The following is a 16,324-nucleotide window of genomic DNA, read 5'->3' on the forward strand; positions in this document are numbered from 1 at the left end:
TCTCTCTCTCTCTCTCTCTCTCTCATGATTGTACTACCTTGAGCATATAGACATGCATATACCCCTAGAGATAGAGCTCCATCCCTCCTCAGATACCCCACTACCTACATTCAGTTCAGTTTTGTATCAGTTTTGTTTCATTTGTCTTTCCGATAGACGGATGACATACACACCATGTACATTTGATTTGTCTCATAGGCCGATTTCGGCCTGACATAGACGTTAAAAATCTTTCTTTCTTTCTTTCTTTCTTTCTTTCTCTCTCTCTCTCTCTCTCTCTCTCGTCTCACCCTTTTGGAAGAAAGCCGCCGTTTGGCTTCTCAGGTTCTTGAAGTAGAGCAGCTTCATCGCAAGGCGTGGCATGATCGCCATCTTCGTAAGCCAAAAATAATGACAGGATCACTGGTGTTACTGTACCAAACTAGATATCAGAAAAAAGCAAAGAAGTTGGTCCCAGCTTGGCAAGGACCATTCATAGTACAAGAGATTCTACCTCATGGGGCAGTACAGTTAGTGACTCTGGAAGGTATTTCCTTACCATTGGTAAATGGCTCCAAGATTAAATGCTACTATCCTTCGCCATAGCCTGGAGTCATTGTCTCTTCTATGCAGTCATTGTCTCTTCTACTAAGGTGCCGTCCGTTGTGTCCCGACCAGTTGTGTGCCCTACCTTTTCACCTTACTTCTATGACTTGCCGGTCTCAGAGTCCTTCCCCACCCTCAACGTTGTTCTTTCCGACTATGTTCCAGTTTCCATGGATTGCTCACCTTAAACATTGTTCTTCCGACCTATGTCTCTATGTCTGTCTTCTGGTTTAGTTTTTTTCCATCACTGCTATGTCTACTTCATGATATTCTTTCATACATAATTCTTCTCTTGGGTCAATTAAACGAGTCTGCAGCCTTTCCTTTCCTCGGATTCTTGGATTCTATTCAATGTCTTTCTCCTACTTTAATTTGCAGAGTGTGATTGTGTAATAGTTACAGCTATTGAGCTGATCAATTTTTGGATACAAATAGTCTACACATCTTTCGTTGCAAATCTCTTCCAGCGAAACGTTCCTTTACAATTTCTCGGCCCCTACCTCCCCTATCTAGCAACTAATTCCTTTACACCTACATAACCCGGGTCACCCTTCTTAATTCGTCCCTCCCTTCTAGAGTCGTCCCCCTCACAACTCGCCCCCCTCCCCTTTCCCAACTTGCCCCCTCCCCAATTCGTCCCCCCTCTCTCACAACTTGCCCCTACCCTTCCTAGATTTGTCCCCCTATCCCAATTCGCCCCCTCCCCCTCACAACTCGCCCCCTCCCCAATTCATCCCCCCTCTCTCACAACTCGCCCTAGTACCCTACCCTTCCCAGATTCGCTCCCTATCCCAACCCGCCCCCTCCCATTACCCAACTCGCCTCTGCCCTCCCAACTCGCCCTCTCTCATAACTTACCCTTACCCTTCCCAGATTCGCCCCCTATCGCAACTCGCCCCCTCCCCCTACCCAACACTCCCTTGCCTCCAAACTCGCTCTTTCCCCTTCCCCAATTCGACCCCTATTCAATTTTCGCCTCCCTTGCCCTTCCACTTTGTCAACCCAGTTGGGTCTAGTCCTCTCTTGTCCAGGTCTAACCAGGAGATGGTCTAGTCACTCGCCGTGGTCTGGTGGAGTCTGGTGCAGTAAGTGAAGGTCTTCGTACTCAAGGCTTGGGTGGGCTTGTGGTTACTGCATGACACATACAAGGTAGTCAAAAGAGCGACAAAGCCCAATATTAAGTCCTTTGAAGTACTACCACAGGAAACGTCAACCCTTCATGTCAAGCAGAAGTCCACCAGCCCCATTACCCTACCTTCCCCATCAACCAGTTCTACACCTCCCTAGTCACCCCCATCAATAAACTTCTCATCCCCTGTGTTACATCAAGCTCCTGCACAGACAGCCATGGAGGAGCTCACAAGCGTTCTAGCTAAGGTGAATATCAAGTTTCCAACTTTCAAGGGTCTCTCCACAGAGGATGCTGACGACCATGCCCGGAGGTTTGTTTCTCTGTACAGAGGTCGTGGCTTCAACCGAGAAGATGCCTACTTAGTACTCTTCTCATCTACCTTGGATGGTTTAGCAGACAAGTGGTATAGTCAGTTTGCAGAGAACCACTTTGCGACTTGAGCCACTTTACGACAACAGTTTTGTGAATTTTCAGACCAGGGTACTTCCAGGAGAAGGTCCTGGATGCGTTGGCCAACCTGATGCTCCAACCAAATAAGACTTTTTGCAAAGCTCATGACCCGAACGAAGTCTCTGGTGGCCAAGCTTCCTCAGCAACAGGGTGAATTTATGGTTAAGAAGTGGATGGAGAAGGCTCTTCCCAAAACCTCTCAGCAAAAACTCAGAGAGAATCTCCGACCTGACGCCAACCTGGAGGAGTTTGTTGCGGCTGCTACTAGGATAGAAGGAGCTAGGAAGCTGTTCGCCGACTCCCCTCAGGTAGAGACCCCCTCAGTGTTGTTGGAAAGTCCTTCTGATCCGTTAACTTCTTTACGCAGGGAATTGGAAGCCCTAAAGTTACAGCGAGCTCTTCAAGAGGAGAGGTCCTTCTCTCTTAGACAGGAGAAGACTCCACATCACGATGCATTGGAACAGATCAGCGTGAGCTAGAAGAGCTCAAGTCTCAGCAGAAGACTAAGCTATGGTTTGGTGTAGCTCATGCCGCTCCCAAGGCACCCTCCACATGAATGCCCCCTTCGGGTTCACTGCCACTTCTGTGAAAAGTCTGGACACGAGGACAAGGATTGCTACTACCTCAAAGGATTGCAACATATACAACAAAGTCTTGGTCCTACTCTTCAACAAGGGCCACCCCTTGCAATCAACACGGTTTCCCCCTATGGCCATCCAAACCACATGCCACCTTTGCTGATAGCCCCTCCTATGCAAGGTATGCAGAGCACTTTTCCCTCTCAGAGCTTGTATCATACCCATGCTCCCTCATCACCTCAAAGCTTCTATGCCTCCACCTCCAACCCCATGCACTAAGAGCAAGGACCACCTCGCCCTTCAACTCGCCCATTGAATCGGCCCATTTTGTGCTATAGATGCGGGGAATATGGTCATCACCAAAGCAAATGCCCCCTGCCTGAAGGGTCCCCCCCCTGCTGTCATTGCCTGATACGAAGGATCACTACAGTAAGGATTTCCCTAAACTTCGTGCATCCACGGCTTCGAACCCAAGTCAAAGCTAGAATGAGTTTACCTTTCCCAAGCTCAATCTGATAGCGGTTAGCACCGTTCCTCAATCGCCCCCTTCTACCCACGTGGTTACCCCTCAAAATAAGTTACAGTTGGTAGAGGAGCCAATGGGCGTCCTCCCTCGGGCCCAGAGAGCAGCTCTCGGTCTTAGCATTCCAGAATGTTCAACTCTCCCACACATTCTCCCAACAGTGGATACCCTACCTTCAGCTGTTGACAAGCCATCACCCAGTGACAAGCAAGAATCCAAATCTTTGCTCTTCGATATTGATGAAGCCTTCTTGGAAGCAGTTTCCGACTTACGAAAGATCAAGGTCCCAGAGAAACCACTGGTAGAACAAGAAAAGCTTACAGCAGAGACAATCTTGAAGAACACCTTCCAACAAGTGTTCCTCTATGACATGCTGTGGCTGGAGCAAGTTTTAGAAGTGACACCCTTGCAGTTATTCAATCACTTTACCTCGAAGCAGGTCCTAGTGGCGGGCACCTCCCAGTGCAACCATCAGAGTCATATATGATATCCCATCCCGTTGCTCCCCTCACTGATTATAGAAGCCCTCGTCTCACCATGTCCGTCTTGGGCGGCAATTCTCAGAATTGATAGTGGATGGTGGATCTGGCATCAACCTGACGCCCGACTTCACTATGTTAGCCTTAGGTCTACAGCCTACTCGCCCTCCTCCCTTCACAATTACATTGACCGACCATCGGATAGTCTACCCAATGGGCATAGTGGACAAAGTGCCTCTGAAGGTACAAGACTTCACCTTTAACTTGGATTTTGTTGTGGTTCGTCTTCCTCAGGTTGAGGGAGGATTTCCCTTTCTCATCGGTAGACCATGGCTACGACATACTAAAGCACTGCATGATTGGGAAAATGACGCAATGTGGATACATACTCCTGGCTCCCCGATGCAACCCATTCGCCTAGAAGGAGGCATGGATCCTGTGGTGCAGTATAGTTCTTTGTCAATGGAAACCAACCCTGAACAAGAACAACCTACTACACCTGAAGGGTCAGACGAAGATCTATTAGAGTGGTTGGAAGCTACCAAGTCTATGCCTTGTTATGGACTATCTATTCAACCTTTGCCTGAGGTCACACCCTTTTCCTGTGTTCCTACCGTAACTGAGCCCAATGAGCCACTTGAGCCAACATCTAGTGTAGAAGTCGCAGAGGTTGATTGCTCAATTGGCCCTTAAATAAAAGCATTTACACTCTAACGTCGCAAAGGAGCGCAGTAGGAGGAAGTTTGTCGTTGCTGTCGGTGTTGCCATTTTAACAACTCAAGTCATGGTATCTGCTATGTTCTCATTGTGTCTGTCTCTCTTGCTCTTGTCTGTTGTTTCCTACCCTAGCCCCTCTCCACCTCTCCACATCCCCTCACCCGGCTCCACACCCCCTCGTCCCTATCCACCTCTCCCTTGCCTTGGCGCCCCTCCCCACACCCCCTCGCCCCTATCTACCCCCTCACCCTTACCCACCCCCTCTCTCCCACCTCGCCCCCTACCTACTTGGCCTCGCCCTACCTACTACCCCTCGCCCCTCTCTACTCCTACTACTCGCCCCTACCTACTCCTCACCCCTACCTACTATCCCTCGCCCCTACCTACTACCCTCGCCCCCTACCTACTCCTACTCGCCCCTACCTACTACCCCTCGCCCCTCTCTACTCCTACTCGCCCCTACCTCCTTGGCCTCGCCCCTACCTACTATCCTCGCCCCCTACCTACTACTACTCACCCCTACCTACTACCCCTCGCCCCTCTCTACTCCTACTCGCCCCTACCTATTACCCTAGCCCCTCTCTACTCGTACTCCCCCCTACCTCTTACCCCTCGCCCCTACCTACTGCCTCTCGCCCCTATCCCCTCTCCATTCAATCCTATCTAGCCCAACCCTCTCACCCCTACCCACCCTCACCCTTACCTACTACCCTATCTCGCACCTCGCCCCTCTCTACGCCTATTCGCCCCTACCTACTTGGTCTCGCCCCTACCTACTCCTCACCCCTACCTGCCCCTCCCCTACCTACCCCTTCCCCTCTTCCCTAGCCCTCACCCACCTCCGCATTCAAGTGAGGTTTTGACCATTGCTGGAAGAGATCAAGAATTTTTCATAGGTTTAATGGCTGCGGCAGCCCACCAACAAATGGGATTTGTTCATCTGGGCAGTCTCCAGTTTCTACTGTTTGGTCATCTTACCTCTCTGAGCCGGGGTCATTACTTCTTCAACATATCTTGCAAATATCGGCATTGCTTCATTGGTACTTCCTCCTAGGTGTCACGAGGACATGGTAGTTGTTAACTATGTCACGAGGACGTGGCAACTGCTAACCTTAGTTGTTGGTTTCTTTCCAATGATTTTTGTTTTATTTTTGAGACCCTCTTTTTGAAGTAGCAAACGGTCGGACATTGTATGGCCAATGTAAACGGTAGTTTCATCCGCAGACGGGAAGTGGTCGGCACTGGAATCCGTATAGTAAGAGGATGTCTAGGCTCAGAGCAAGATCATGTAGGTCCCCCCGTCGCACTTAGCAAGTTGGTGGATACTAGGAAGTGAACTCAATAAAGGCATAAAGTCAAGGTGGGACTACCAACAGAAAGCATCCTATAGTTGGGCCACATTGCACTTTTGGATGCGGTCCCAATGAGGATAGATGGTCAGAAGACAATTGGGAGCCCAACAGAATCATTTCCTAAAAATTAGGGAACTACTATTTTGGACCGTGAAATGTGTTCGCGTCATTACCTCCAGTATGACTAGGGGAACATTTTACAACTCTACCGCGAAGTCAGCTGGGCAACCGGTTGGGAGATTTTTAGGCGGCAACCCCCAAACGGGCAAATGCTTGTAAATGTGCCAAGTGGCAGATTTTCATGGACTTGCCTCTTGCAGAAAAATGGGCGCTGAATTTTTAGCTGGGAGAGGCTTCATTATGCTACTGTCATAGGTTAAGAGCTATGGAGAGCTTTCTTTCCCTCTCATGTACAGTGTGGTGCTAGGAGTGATGCCTTGCACGCTAGACACTGCTCTCTCTCCCCTCTACGTGCAGTTATGTGATGCCCCACAAGAGGGCTCTTCTGACTGATGTACAGTTGTGTGGGTTCATGCTTTTGTGCTGAGGCAAGAGCCTCCTTGGGTAGCTAGCTGCTACTCCAAAGCAGGCACCGGTGAGGCTCATAACCTCACCGTACAACTGCAAATTCAGCGTTGTGTATGCGCAGAAAATTGATTGTTTTTCAGCCATACGGACGCTAGAACCCTTGGGAATCGTGCCTCACTAGCAGAGGACAGCTAGGGGACTGTTTGGGGCTGAAAACAGAGCAAAAACCAGTAAATATAGCGTGCTGAATTTACTGTTTTTGGGGTAGTAGAAGTGAGTTCTAGCAGGGGAATTGGTTTCGTGCAAGTTTTGGGGTTGTTATGTTGCCGAAATTTGGCCAAAACAGGTGATATCTAGCTCGATACAGTTATAGGATTCCATGACTCTTCTTTGTAATTTACCCTCTTAAAGTATAAAGAAATATCGAAAGGGGCGCCAATTTTTTGGGCCTACAGGTTGTCGGCGTCTGCTCGGAGCATTCTAGCTTCCGAGCCGTGTGTGCGCTGAGCATTAGGCTATTGGAATTTTACTTGAAGTATCTTTGTGTCCCGACCCCGGACTTATTAGCCACTCCCACCCTTACTTCATCGTGCATCGGGCTTGTCTTCATCACTCTGTCCTATAGGGCATAAAGCCATAAAGAACCCAAGACATGGCGTTCATGGATTCAGCAGAATATTTGAAGTATCTTCTCGACGAGCTTCACGACATTCTTTCGTGGCATCCTCAGTAGAATCTTTCGATACTGCAAAGTTTTCAACAATTTTTGAATTACATGTTACCCCCTCTGATACCTCAGGTGGTACCTCCTCCTTCGGCACCAGAAAGTACGAGGACTTCCAATTGGCAACCTTTCCAGCCGTCTGTTCCGATTGGGGGAGTCTTCAGGAATATGGTGCAGCCATCTGACCTAGATCTAGCGCAACCGCCTTTGCTACCGCCGTTGCCTCCACCTCCACCTCCACCGCCACCAAGCTACACTGGTTGGGGCCCATATGGATACCCTTTTCCATAGCCGGGATATGCGCATAACGAACCCATAGATTTCAAGGATGGCGGCACGGCAATCAAATTTTTCACTTTTTCCGGGGTGAGATCGAAAGAAAGCATTGTAGTTCCTACAGCAATTCGACAACATCTATGCTTTGGGGAACTATACAAAAGAATCCAAGATTTCTTGAGCAGCGGGATTTCTTAAAGATAATGCTATGCAATGGTGGAGTTCAATCGCGACACGACCGCATGCTCCAAGGACTTGGCAAGCTTTGAAGACAGTTTTTGCACACAGTTACATGACTTCTATGTTTGAAGTCCGGATTTTGGCAAAGTGGGGCAACTTGAAAATGCTTGCCACCGAAACCATGGACGACTATAACCAAAGGTTCCTCGACGTGTACCTTCCGTTGTCCTTCTTTACGATTGTTCTTTTGGAGGCCCAATGCGAGCGATACACCATTGGACTACCATCACCATTGCAGGAATATTGTCTCTTTAAGCAAGTCTTCACCATGCAAGAGCTTATGGACCATGCGCGGTCGGCTACAAACTAATGAAGGGAAAGCTAGAGTTTACCACAGAAGAACCTTCGGCTACTAATTACAACTCTCGGCAACAACGAACAAATTCTCGAGAGTCATGTGAAAACCAACCGCAAAGGCCTCGTTTGACGCCTCAACAACGAGACACCTTACTAAAAGAAGGCCGATGCTTTGGATGCTTTCAAACAGGTCATAACCATTCTAGTTGTCCCCATCTCATTGATAGACCAACGGAGCAGACGCATGCACCAACGGTTGAGAGAACCCCAGCGCCACCTCCAGCTAAGAGAGCTAGACCCGCTATTGGACTAGTTCCTGATATTTATGGCATACGCCTTGAGAGTACAAATGAATTGTGTCGAGCATATGGCAAAGTCAATGGCTTCAAAGCCCTAATTTTCTTTGACCTCGGAGCTACAGAGAACTTTATCCATCGAGAATTCTTAAAGCAGATGCACTTTGATTATGATGCAGAGGGTGGAGAAATTGAAGCTGAGCTAGCCACGGGGTAAACTCAGAAAGTGGTACCGCTCATTGGTGCTCTTCCAGTGACTATTCCAAGATTATCATGGAAAAGCTTATTTCCACATCATGAAGTTTGGCAATTGCGACGTTTCTCCTCAAATGAACTCTCTACTGGTTTTTCTTCATAGCTAGAAAGTGTTGTTTGAACATTAGTTTGAAATTTGTTTCAAATGGATGGTATCTGTTTTGAAATTGTCTTGGTGCCGATTTGAAATGTTTGACTCTGGTTTTAATACTGACTCTGGTTTTAATACTGGTTTCAATGATTGGTGATTTTACTCTCGGGTGGAGTAGTGAGAAATGTTGTTTTGGTATTGTTTGAACCTCTAAACGACGTAGACAGGATGTTTGGGGAGCGTTTGGGTGTATGGTTGAAAAATATTATTGTTGTGATTCCCAGCCCGGACCTCAATGGTTATGCGGGAGGAGTATTAAGAAGTTTGAGCAGTGGTTACTCTCATCACCTCCAAACGACGCAGGCTGCAGTCTGGGGGGCATTTGGTTGTAAAAGGCCTCTATATCTCCCGGCCCGGACCTTCTTAGGTTATGCGGGAGGAGTGATGAGGGAGTCGTTGAATATCTCCCGGCCCGGACCTTGTTAGGTTATGCGGGAGGAGTGTTCATAGGTGACTTTATGTTTCTGTGTCTTGTAACATGCATATGTCAGGATTTGTGTTGCATTGTGATGTGCCAACCATTGAATATTCCTAATTGGATGAGATTGCTTGGGTATGTATGTTTAGTGCATCAAGACACCCGTACAAGATCAGTGTGATATGGGTGTGATGGCTAATTTTACTACGGCGGAATATCAAGAGTTCCGACCTGGACGAGAGGAGAAGCCAACTCCTTATCAAAAGAGCCAAAAGGAGAAGCCAACTCCTTGATCAAAAGAGTCGGAAGGAGAAGCCAACTCCTTTAAAAAAAAAAAGAGTAATCTGATTGTCCCTCGGAAAATTTTTGAGCTAACTTGAGTTGTTTTACAAATATGTTGTAATCGCGGACGATTACTTTCCCTCAAGAAGGGGGGATGTCACAAACTGCTGACGTGTCAAAGCCCTGAAGAATGGAGCCAACTTGCAAATCCCGGCCGAGGGGCCTAAACCCTAAGAAGAACAAGTAACAGAAGAAGAAGTCCTACCAACTTATGGGGACCCCGTCCGATGGGGCCCAAAAGGCATAAAGGAATTAAAATAAAGCAGGACCCACACACACACACACACACAAATGCTTGCGCAACCAGTTGATGACGTGGCAGAACTGTACGGATCTCCGCAATTTGCGTTGACATGATGACGTGGTAGATTGTACGGATTTTTGCATTTTGCGCTGACTATTGACGTGGCAGTTGTATGGATTTCCGTGATTTACCCTGGCAGCTTTTGGGCATTGCTTTTGGGCCAATTGCCTTAAGTTTGAAGATTTTCACTGTAATTGCTTTTCACGCCAAGGGCCTTTAAATATGAGGCTAGGGTTCATTCTTTGGCATGCTTCCTGGAGAAGGTGCAGAGCGTGGAGTACCGGCCTGTATTGTGTTGATGCAATATAAAGAAATACCGAAAGGGGCGCCAAGGTTTGGGGCCAATACTCTCTGGGGCGGAATTCCGCCACTCCGTGTCGCGTGTCGTCTCTCTCTCTCTCTCAGCTCAGTTGTAATTGAAGTGCTAAAAGTCTGTTCAGTCTGTTCTTTTTTATTGGCATGTGGTGCCCGTCTTGTGACAGGCAGACTCCACAACATATCTACCGAGGCACCAGAGGTAGCCGAGTGCTGCTTTCAGAGGATCCGAGTAGTGGGCATCTGTGGGAGGATCTGTGTCGTTGATCTTGACCGTGCTGCTCTTGAGACTGGCCACTTGCGCCTTTGGGCATGCGAGAGCCGTCCTTTGGCTCATGTGCAGTGGGATCCATTGGAGTGGTTTTGGCAGGACCCCTTCGCCTCAATTGACCATCCAGGGACTCCCTTCTTTCAATACACAGCTCGGCGAGAGGCTCTTCCTACTGCAGTGACCCACTGGCAAGAGGAGGGTCTCACAGTAGAGTTTCTAGCAGGATTTTGGGAGCGGTTGTGGGACAGCCGCCAGAGTGACCTTGTTTCAGTTGTTAGTGGCTCACAGAGCTACTGCACATAGTGGTCTCTCGGCAGCATGCGAATCTTGTGGCCATTCACTTGAGACCCAGCGACGTTTGTTGTGGGATTGTCCCATGGCATAGCAGGTGTGGCTCGGATCTTGGGACTGATGACTGCGCTTTCTTCAGTCCGACAATACACTTGGTGTGCTGCTGCCTCGTCCACCCTTACAGGCCCAGCACTTCGGTTTGAGATGGCTTCAGTTAGCAGGATGATTGTGATACAGGATGGCAGGCCTACACTTCAGCCGGCCATAGGGATCATCCCTCAGGAGGGGAACAGTGATAAAGAGAGGTGTTGGGAGCTCATCTACGGCCTGACACTCTGGTTCATTTGGAGAGCCCGTTGCTTTCGCATCTTTGAGGCTCGCCTTGTCCCACCGGCGGAGACTCTTTGTGGCTTCTGGCTAGAGCTGGTCCACACACTCAGGGGCCAGTTCGAGCGTCTCCAGGGTAGCTCTGACTGCGTGCGGGAGCGCCGGGAGGCTTTTCTGAGATTGTGCCAGCCTGGACCTTTCTTCACCATGGTTCAGGGTGCACCTCGATGGCAGTACCGACCACGTGTGGCTGTTCTCCCCACCTATCTCCTGATTTAGCCACATATTCTGTTTTTCATTGGGAGAGTCTCCCCATTTGCTGATGTAGCCCTTTGTTACAGGGGCAGTTTGTAGGCCATTGGGCAGGTTTGTTAACTAATGAATGGATCTTTTTCTGGGAAAAAAATAAATCCCAGTGAGGCTGTAAAGCTCATCGGCTAGGCTCTAGCAGTATTAATTGCTCTTTGTGAGTGCATTTTGATCAACATCTTGCAAAGAAGGCGGAATGTCATTAATGATCTTTGAAACATTTGTGGTAGCTTTCTTAGACAATTTGTAGTGTATAGCCCAACTGATGGATAATAAGCATCAGGCTTGATTGATGTTAGTATACTCATAAGAGAACCTACACATTAAGATTTGTTTCACTGAAAGGAAAACTCTGTATTTATGACGCAAACATAACTAGTTGCTTATGAGATCACACACACATAACATAGGGATGGTCTTACCATTCGGCCTACAGAGGTCTGTAGGTACTAAATTGGTGAGAGTCCTAAGGCGGTATGATAGAAGAGAGACCCATAGCTCACATGAAGGGGGACCCAGCTGAGTAATTTTGGTCCACAGGACAGATGCGATGACCAGTCAGATCCTATAGGGTAGACTAGAAAATCTTGCAAAGAGCAGATAATGCATGAGCAGATCATACAGACAAGAGCCCCTCATTACTTGGAGGAGGGGAGTATTCTCGAGTTTCCTTCCACTGACAGTACCAAAATTTTGCTATAGGGGAAAATGGTTTTTTTTTTGGGAACCAATAGCATCTAAAGGTGGGGTGATATACTTTATTATCACATCTAGAGTCTACTTTTTGTATTGATTAAACTCGTGCACAATTTTGTGAACTTTGGTGGCCTGTGTAGGCATCATGTCGCCGTAATTTTTCCCTTGATGTGGTGCTGCTTGATGCCTTGGGACGAGCAGTCCATAAGGATATGGAGGTAAATATGCTTTCTTTTGAAATCGAGATGTTATACATGGGGTGAAAGGTATACAGACATTTGTATTGAAGCACTGTGATTCTCGTGACAAGGATTCTTTGTTTCTGGACAGATCATAGCATTACTTGTGTATGCTGATAATGGTGTTCCAGTGGAGAAACCAAAGGATGATTCTGAAGCACCCTTGCTAACGACATTTGATGGTGTAGAGTTTCCTTCTACAGAGCGGCCGATCAAACTTCTTCATGGTCGGGCTTCATTTAAATTGAAGATATCACAGGTCTCAATCAGTTGACAACTTTTAAGAAGGAGAATTTCAGTGTTGAGCTGATCTGTTGACGGATACTTATTTTTCATGTTCTGTTTCAGCTGTCTTCTAAATGTGACAACCGCCTTTTTCGTGTCTGTTTTGATTCGCTGAATCCATCAAATTTTCCTTTTCTTCGGGTCTTTTCTCGCCCCATTCGCTGTGTATCTCGAAATAGGAATAGTAGGGTTTCAGCAGCAACTTGGAAAAGGCCACATATTGTGACCGAAACTTCATGGCCACCAGAGGAGACTACCTTGGAAATTCCCCCGCTTCATCCTAGTAGCTCTTTTACAGGTCAAGCTACGTCAAGAGGCAATTTGGGGTTGTACTCATATAAGCGACCTCGTTTCTTGTCTGAGGTCTCAAGCACTCTTCCAGATCACTTAGTTGCTTCTTGTGATAATTCTACCTATTCAACTACTTGTAGCATCAAAGTACCTGTGTTAACTATGCCAGGAGACTTGCACATTGGGAGCAGCCTTCTGAACATTGATTGTTATGCAAATGAGCGAGTTTTCGCTCCTCAAACACCTCTTGCACACTCAATGGCAACGGATTCCTTGGTGGTTGTAGATAGATACACAAAGCAAGAAAGACATGAAGAGGACAATGATGTACAAAAGCTAGAGTTTTTTAAATCCATCCATGCTGAAGGTCTATCAGATTTTCTTGTATTCAAATACAGTCTTGAGAATACACGAAGTCGGGCAGCTTTCTTGAGAGGAGTCGCTACATGCTGGAGTGACCAAGACTTGTTAGATTTCTCTCAACGAGTGTCTCGTGCCACATCATGCAAGCACACCGGGTAACAAACTTCAAGAGCCTTTACTTGATTACTCATTAAAAAATTCTGATTGTGTCTGGAAATTCATTGCTTATAGCCATGTATGATATGGTATCACTAGTTGATTGGGCTCCAATTGTTTTTGCTACTGTATAAGAAGGATTTGTATTTCTCTTTCTACTTATGTGCATTCCATTTTTGGCGCTTTTGTGTTTTTTGTCTTCTTCTTATGAGCTTGATGTAGGGCTCAATGGGTTGTTTCTTTTGTGAAGCTCAGGCATCAAATTGTTATTGCCAAGAAACTTATCAACGACGGCAATGAAGCTTGGAATCAGATTCAAAGAAGAGCATACCCAGTCCCTTGGAACATTGTAGTGGAATATGTTGAAAGACATTTTCAAACTTTATCGGGGTCTAAAAAGAGATGCTTTTCTTCAAAGGTAAAGGGCTACCAAGGGTAGAGTTCTTGTTCGTTATTTATTCGGATCTTTCTTAGAGATTAGGTCTGCTTGTTTCAGTCATATTTTTCAGGAATCTATTTGTTTATATATTAATGCCCCCTCAAATGGAGCTGTAACAGGCTGCCACAATGCATGTGCATCAGATAGCAAGATATCTTAATAAACACATTTTCTACCATAGATGACTAAAGTTTCTGGTGTGCATCAACCAAGGGGTTTTCCATGATAAATTAAAATTTGAGTTTTGTATGAGAAAGTCTTGTGCCTGAAACTACTAATATAGATTGTGTGAGAGAGAATCAGCCTAATGTTTTACTCATAATTCTTTTCTCATATGCTAATGACTCTTTCTAGAAACAATGAAGCTGATACTCAATTCTGTTTTTCGATTTATATCTGTTTGCCATGAGCCAATGGAACCTGGAGATATTGGTTGAAGAAAGCAAGATACAAAAGTGCTCCGCAAAGAGCCTACGCCAATGCATGTTTTTGGACTGAACAAATTGAACACAAAATTATATCAACACGGTAGTAGATAATTTCCATGGATAATAGTCAAAATATGTGTACATTTTCAAATAATTATACTGGTCTCTGCCATGCCTACAAGGGTATGGGAAGGCCTTTGAAGGGGAGGCAGTAGTCAGTTCTTTAAAGCTGAACACTCGTAATTTCATGGTTAAAAGATGGATTGAAGCCTACAAAGGGCATCTTTAATTTTTGCTACTTGTTCTTATTGTCCGCATGGTTGTCTGTAGATATAGCCTCAATCTGATGGTTGGATGCCACAGACCTTTCTTTGGACCTAATAAAATCTGATTGCACCCGTGCAGGACAAATCTTTTCTCAGACACCTGACAACATGTAACGACTATGTGAGGCGGGAGGACTTCGATCGGTTATGGTATTGGATATATCCGGTGTCTTTGTCCATGTTGAACCCTAGGGTGCAGAAGACATGGGAAGTTCAAGAGCCAAAATGCATTCTGGTCATGGTTTCCCGCCAGGAAGTAGAAGCTTCCCTGACATCTCAAGTTTTGGTGAAGCCTGGTACATTCATTCTTCGGTTTGTGAGCACGTGTAGCTGGCCGCATCCAGATGCCGGAGGGCTCATTGTCAGTTATATTGGTTCGGACCTCCGAGTGCACCACAAACTCGTGTCTCTTGACCTCGTTTCGAGGTAATATACTGACTCAGAGGATAGGTTGGTAAATCTGTATTGAACAAGTTTTATGTCCTCAATTTGTGGCTTTTCATATAGAAATATTGAGTTTTTACCATCTTACAGCTGGTGCCTTTTTTTTCCCAGGCTCAGTGCAGGGGACGACAAGCCCTTATCTGAGTTGATTTCAGGAGAAGAGTTGATGCAACCATCTGGCTAAAGAAGGCTGCTTTTGTGCATGTTTCGAAGGTCTCATTAGAAGGGGCTGCAGTATCCTCTAAGGGCATTTAGGACACTTATCTAAATGCTGGTATGGTCTGCGTTTTGGTAGGCCCCCCTCTTAACCCTATCCACTACTTTGCCAGGTCACAAATTAGGTATTTGTTATGCTCCTGAGGCTATCTCAAAGTAGCTCAGGAAAGCATGGGGAAAGACTTGGATGCCCACGTTTGTATTGGATTATGAAACTGTTGAGTGACAGCTCAATTGGAGCTGGTTTTAATTATCGATTATTTGATTGATTCATTTTTCATTATTTACGGAAATTGCAAAGCAATCTTTGTAGTCGATCGCGTATTATATTATACTTTGAGGTTGATTTTGACGATTGTGTGTATGGCTTAAACTATACACTAGAGATTCTTGGTGTTAACATTGAGAAACTGCAATAGGACCCATCGCAATAGCAATAAGAGGACTTAATTTCTCCAACAAGTCAATGCCACCTTTGGTGGTGAGAAGTGGATTGAATCTGCCAAGGGGCAATATGTGTCTATGGATTGTAAGGCAATGATGGGCTAGTCATTGGTGTTAATGTCCATATAATCTAGTAATTGGACATGTCCAACATACAGAAAATGGTTGTGTGTCTCTAATGTATTGTTAATGGGAAAGTCTTTGAATTTGGAGGGGTATATGCTTTCACAGTCTCTAGCTATCGTGCCAGATTATGAAGTGATATCTCCTCGTATTGCTTGCGTTTTGATGCTTTCCTTTGTGGAGATTTTAATAATGCTCCAAACCATGTGGACAATACTGCGTGTGGAATGTCAGGCATGGGATCATATGATGCGCTCTTGTGATGCATTGTACTAGTGGTTGCTGTTACTTGATGGAGATGTAGGATTCACTTTCTAGCACAATGTTCAATCCTCTTACCGAGCTCGCCTTGACCACTGGTATCTTTTTCATGGGCAGCGGTATGGTGTGATTTGGGGATTGATTATACTTTATGCCCTTTGGATCATGCTCCCATGTCTTACTTAACGTTTTGGCCCGTCCTTGGATGTTGCTTCTTTGCCCAAGAAACAGCTTTTGCATGTCAATAATGCATATTTGACGCATGAAGTTATCTGTGATATGATCATGGATATAATTCCGCCCTTGATCTCCATATGCATGTTGATATGGATGCTCCATTTTGCGTGTTCAATGTGTTGTCACTAATTATGGCAAGTACCATATGTCTCAGTTGCGGGGCAATGTTCAGCACGCAAGAGATACATGTCAACGATTAATGCATATGGCTAATTC

At 46.2% G+C, this 16,324-nt stretch overlaps 1 protein-coding gene across 2 annotated transcripts in view; it reads left to right on the forward strand.

Annotated features, from left to right (window-relative positions):
• LOC147455116 (SH2 domain-containing protein B-like) overlaps positions 1-15,358 on the forward strand; it is an 84,282-nt gene extending 68,924 nt beyond the window's left edge. The window contains exons 5-10 of one of the 2 annotated variants that reach the window (XM_086513952.1): positions 11,997-12,074; positions 12,187-12,354; positions 12,444-13,189; positions 13,446-13,608; positions 14,463-14,809; positions 14,939-15,358. In XM_086513952.1, coding sequence (XP_086370078.1) covers positions 11,997-12,074; positions 12,187-12,354; positions 12,444-13,189; positions 13,446-13,608; positions 14,463-14,809; positions 14,939-15,011 — 1,575 coding nt within the window. In that variant the 3' untranslated portion in view covers positions 15,012-15,358. Of the gene's footprint in view, positions 1-11,996; positions 12,075-12,186; positions 12,355-12,443; positions 13,190-13,445; positions 13,609-14,462; positions 14,814-14,938 lie in introns of those variants that run through there. The other variant, XM_086513953.1, reaches the window with a different exon arrangement.
• The last annotated feature ends 966 nt before the right edge of the window (positions 15,359-16,324 follow it).

Source organism: Adiantum capillus-veneris, chromosome 6 (genome assembly GCF_014529385.1).
Source record: "Adiantum capillus-veneris isolate H3 chromosome 6, ASM1452938v2, whole genome shotgun sequence".
In the NCBI taxonomy this organism is placed as follows: domain Eukaryota; kingdom Viridiplantae; phylum Streptophyta; class Polypodiopsida; order Polypodiales; family Pteridaceae; genus Adiantum; species Adiantum capillus-veneris.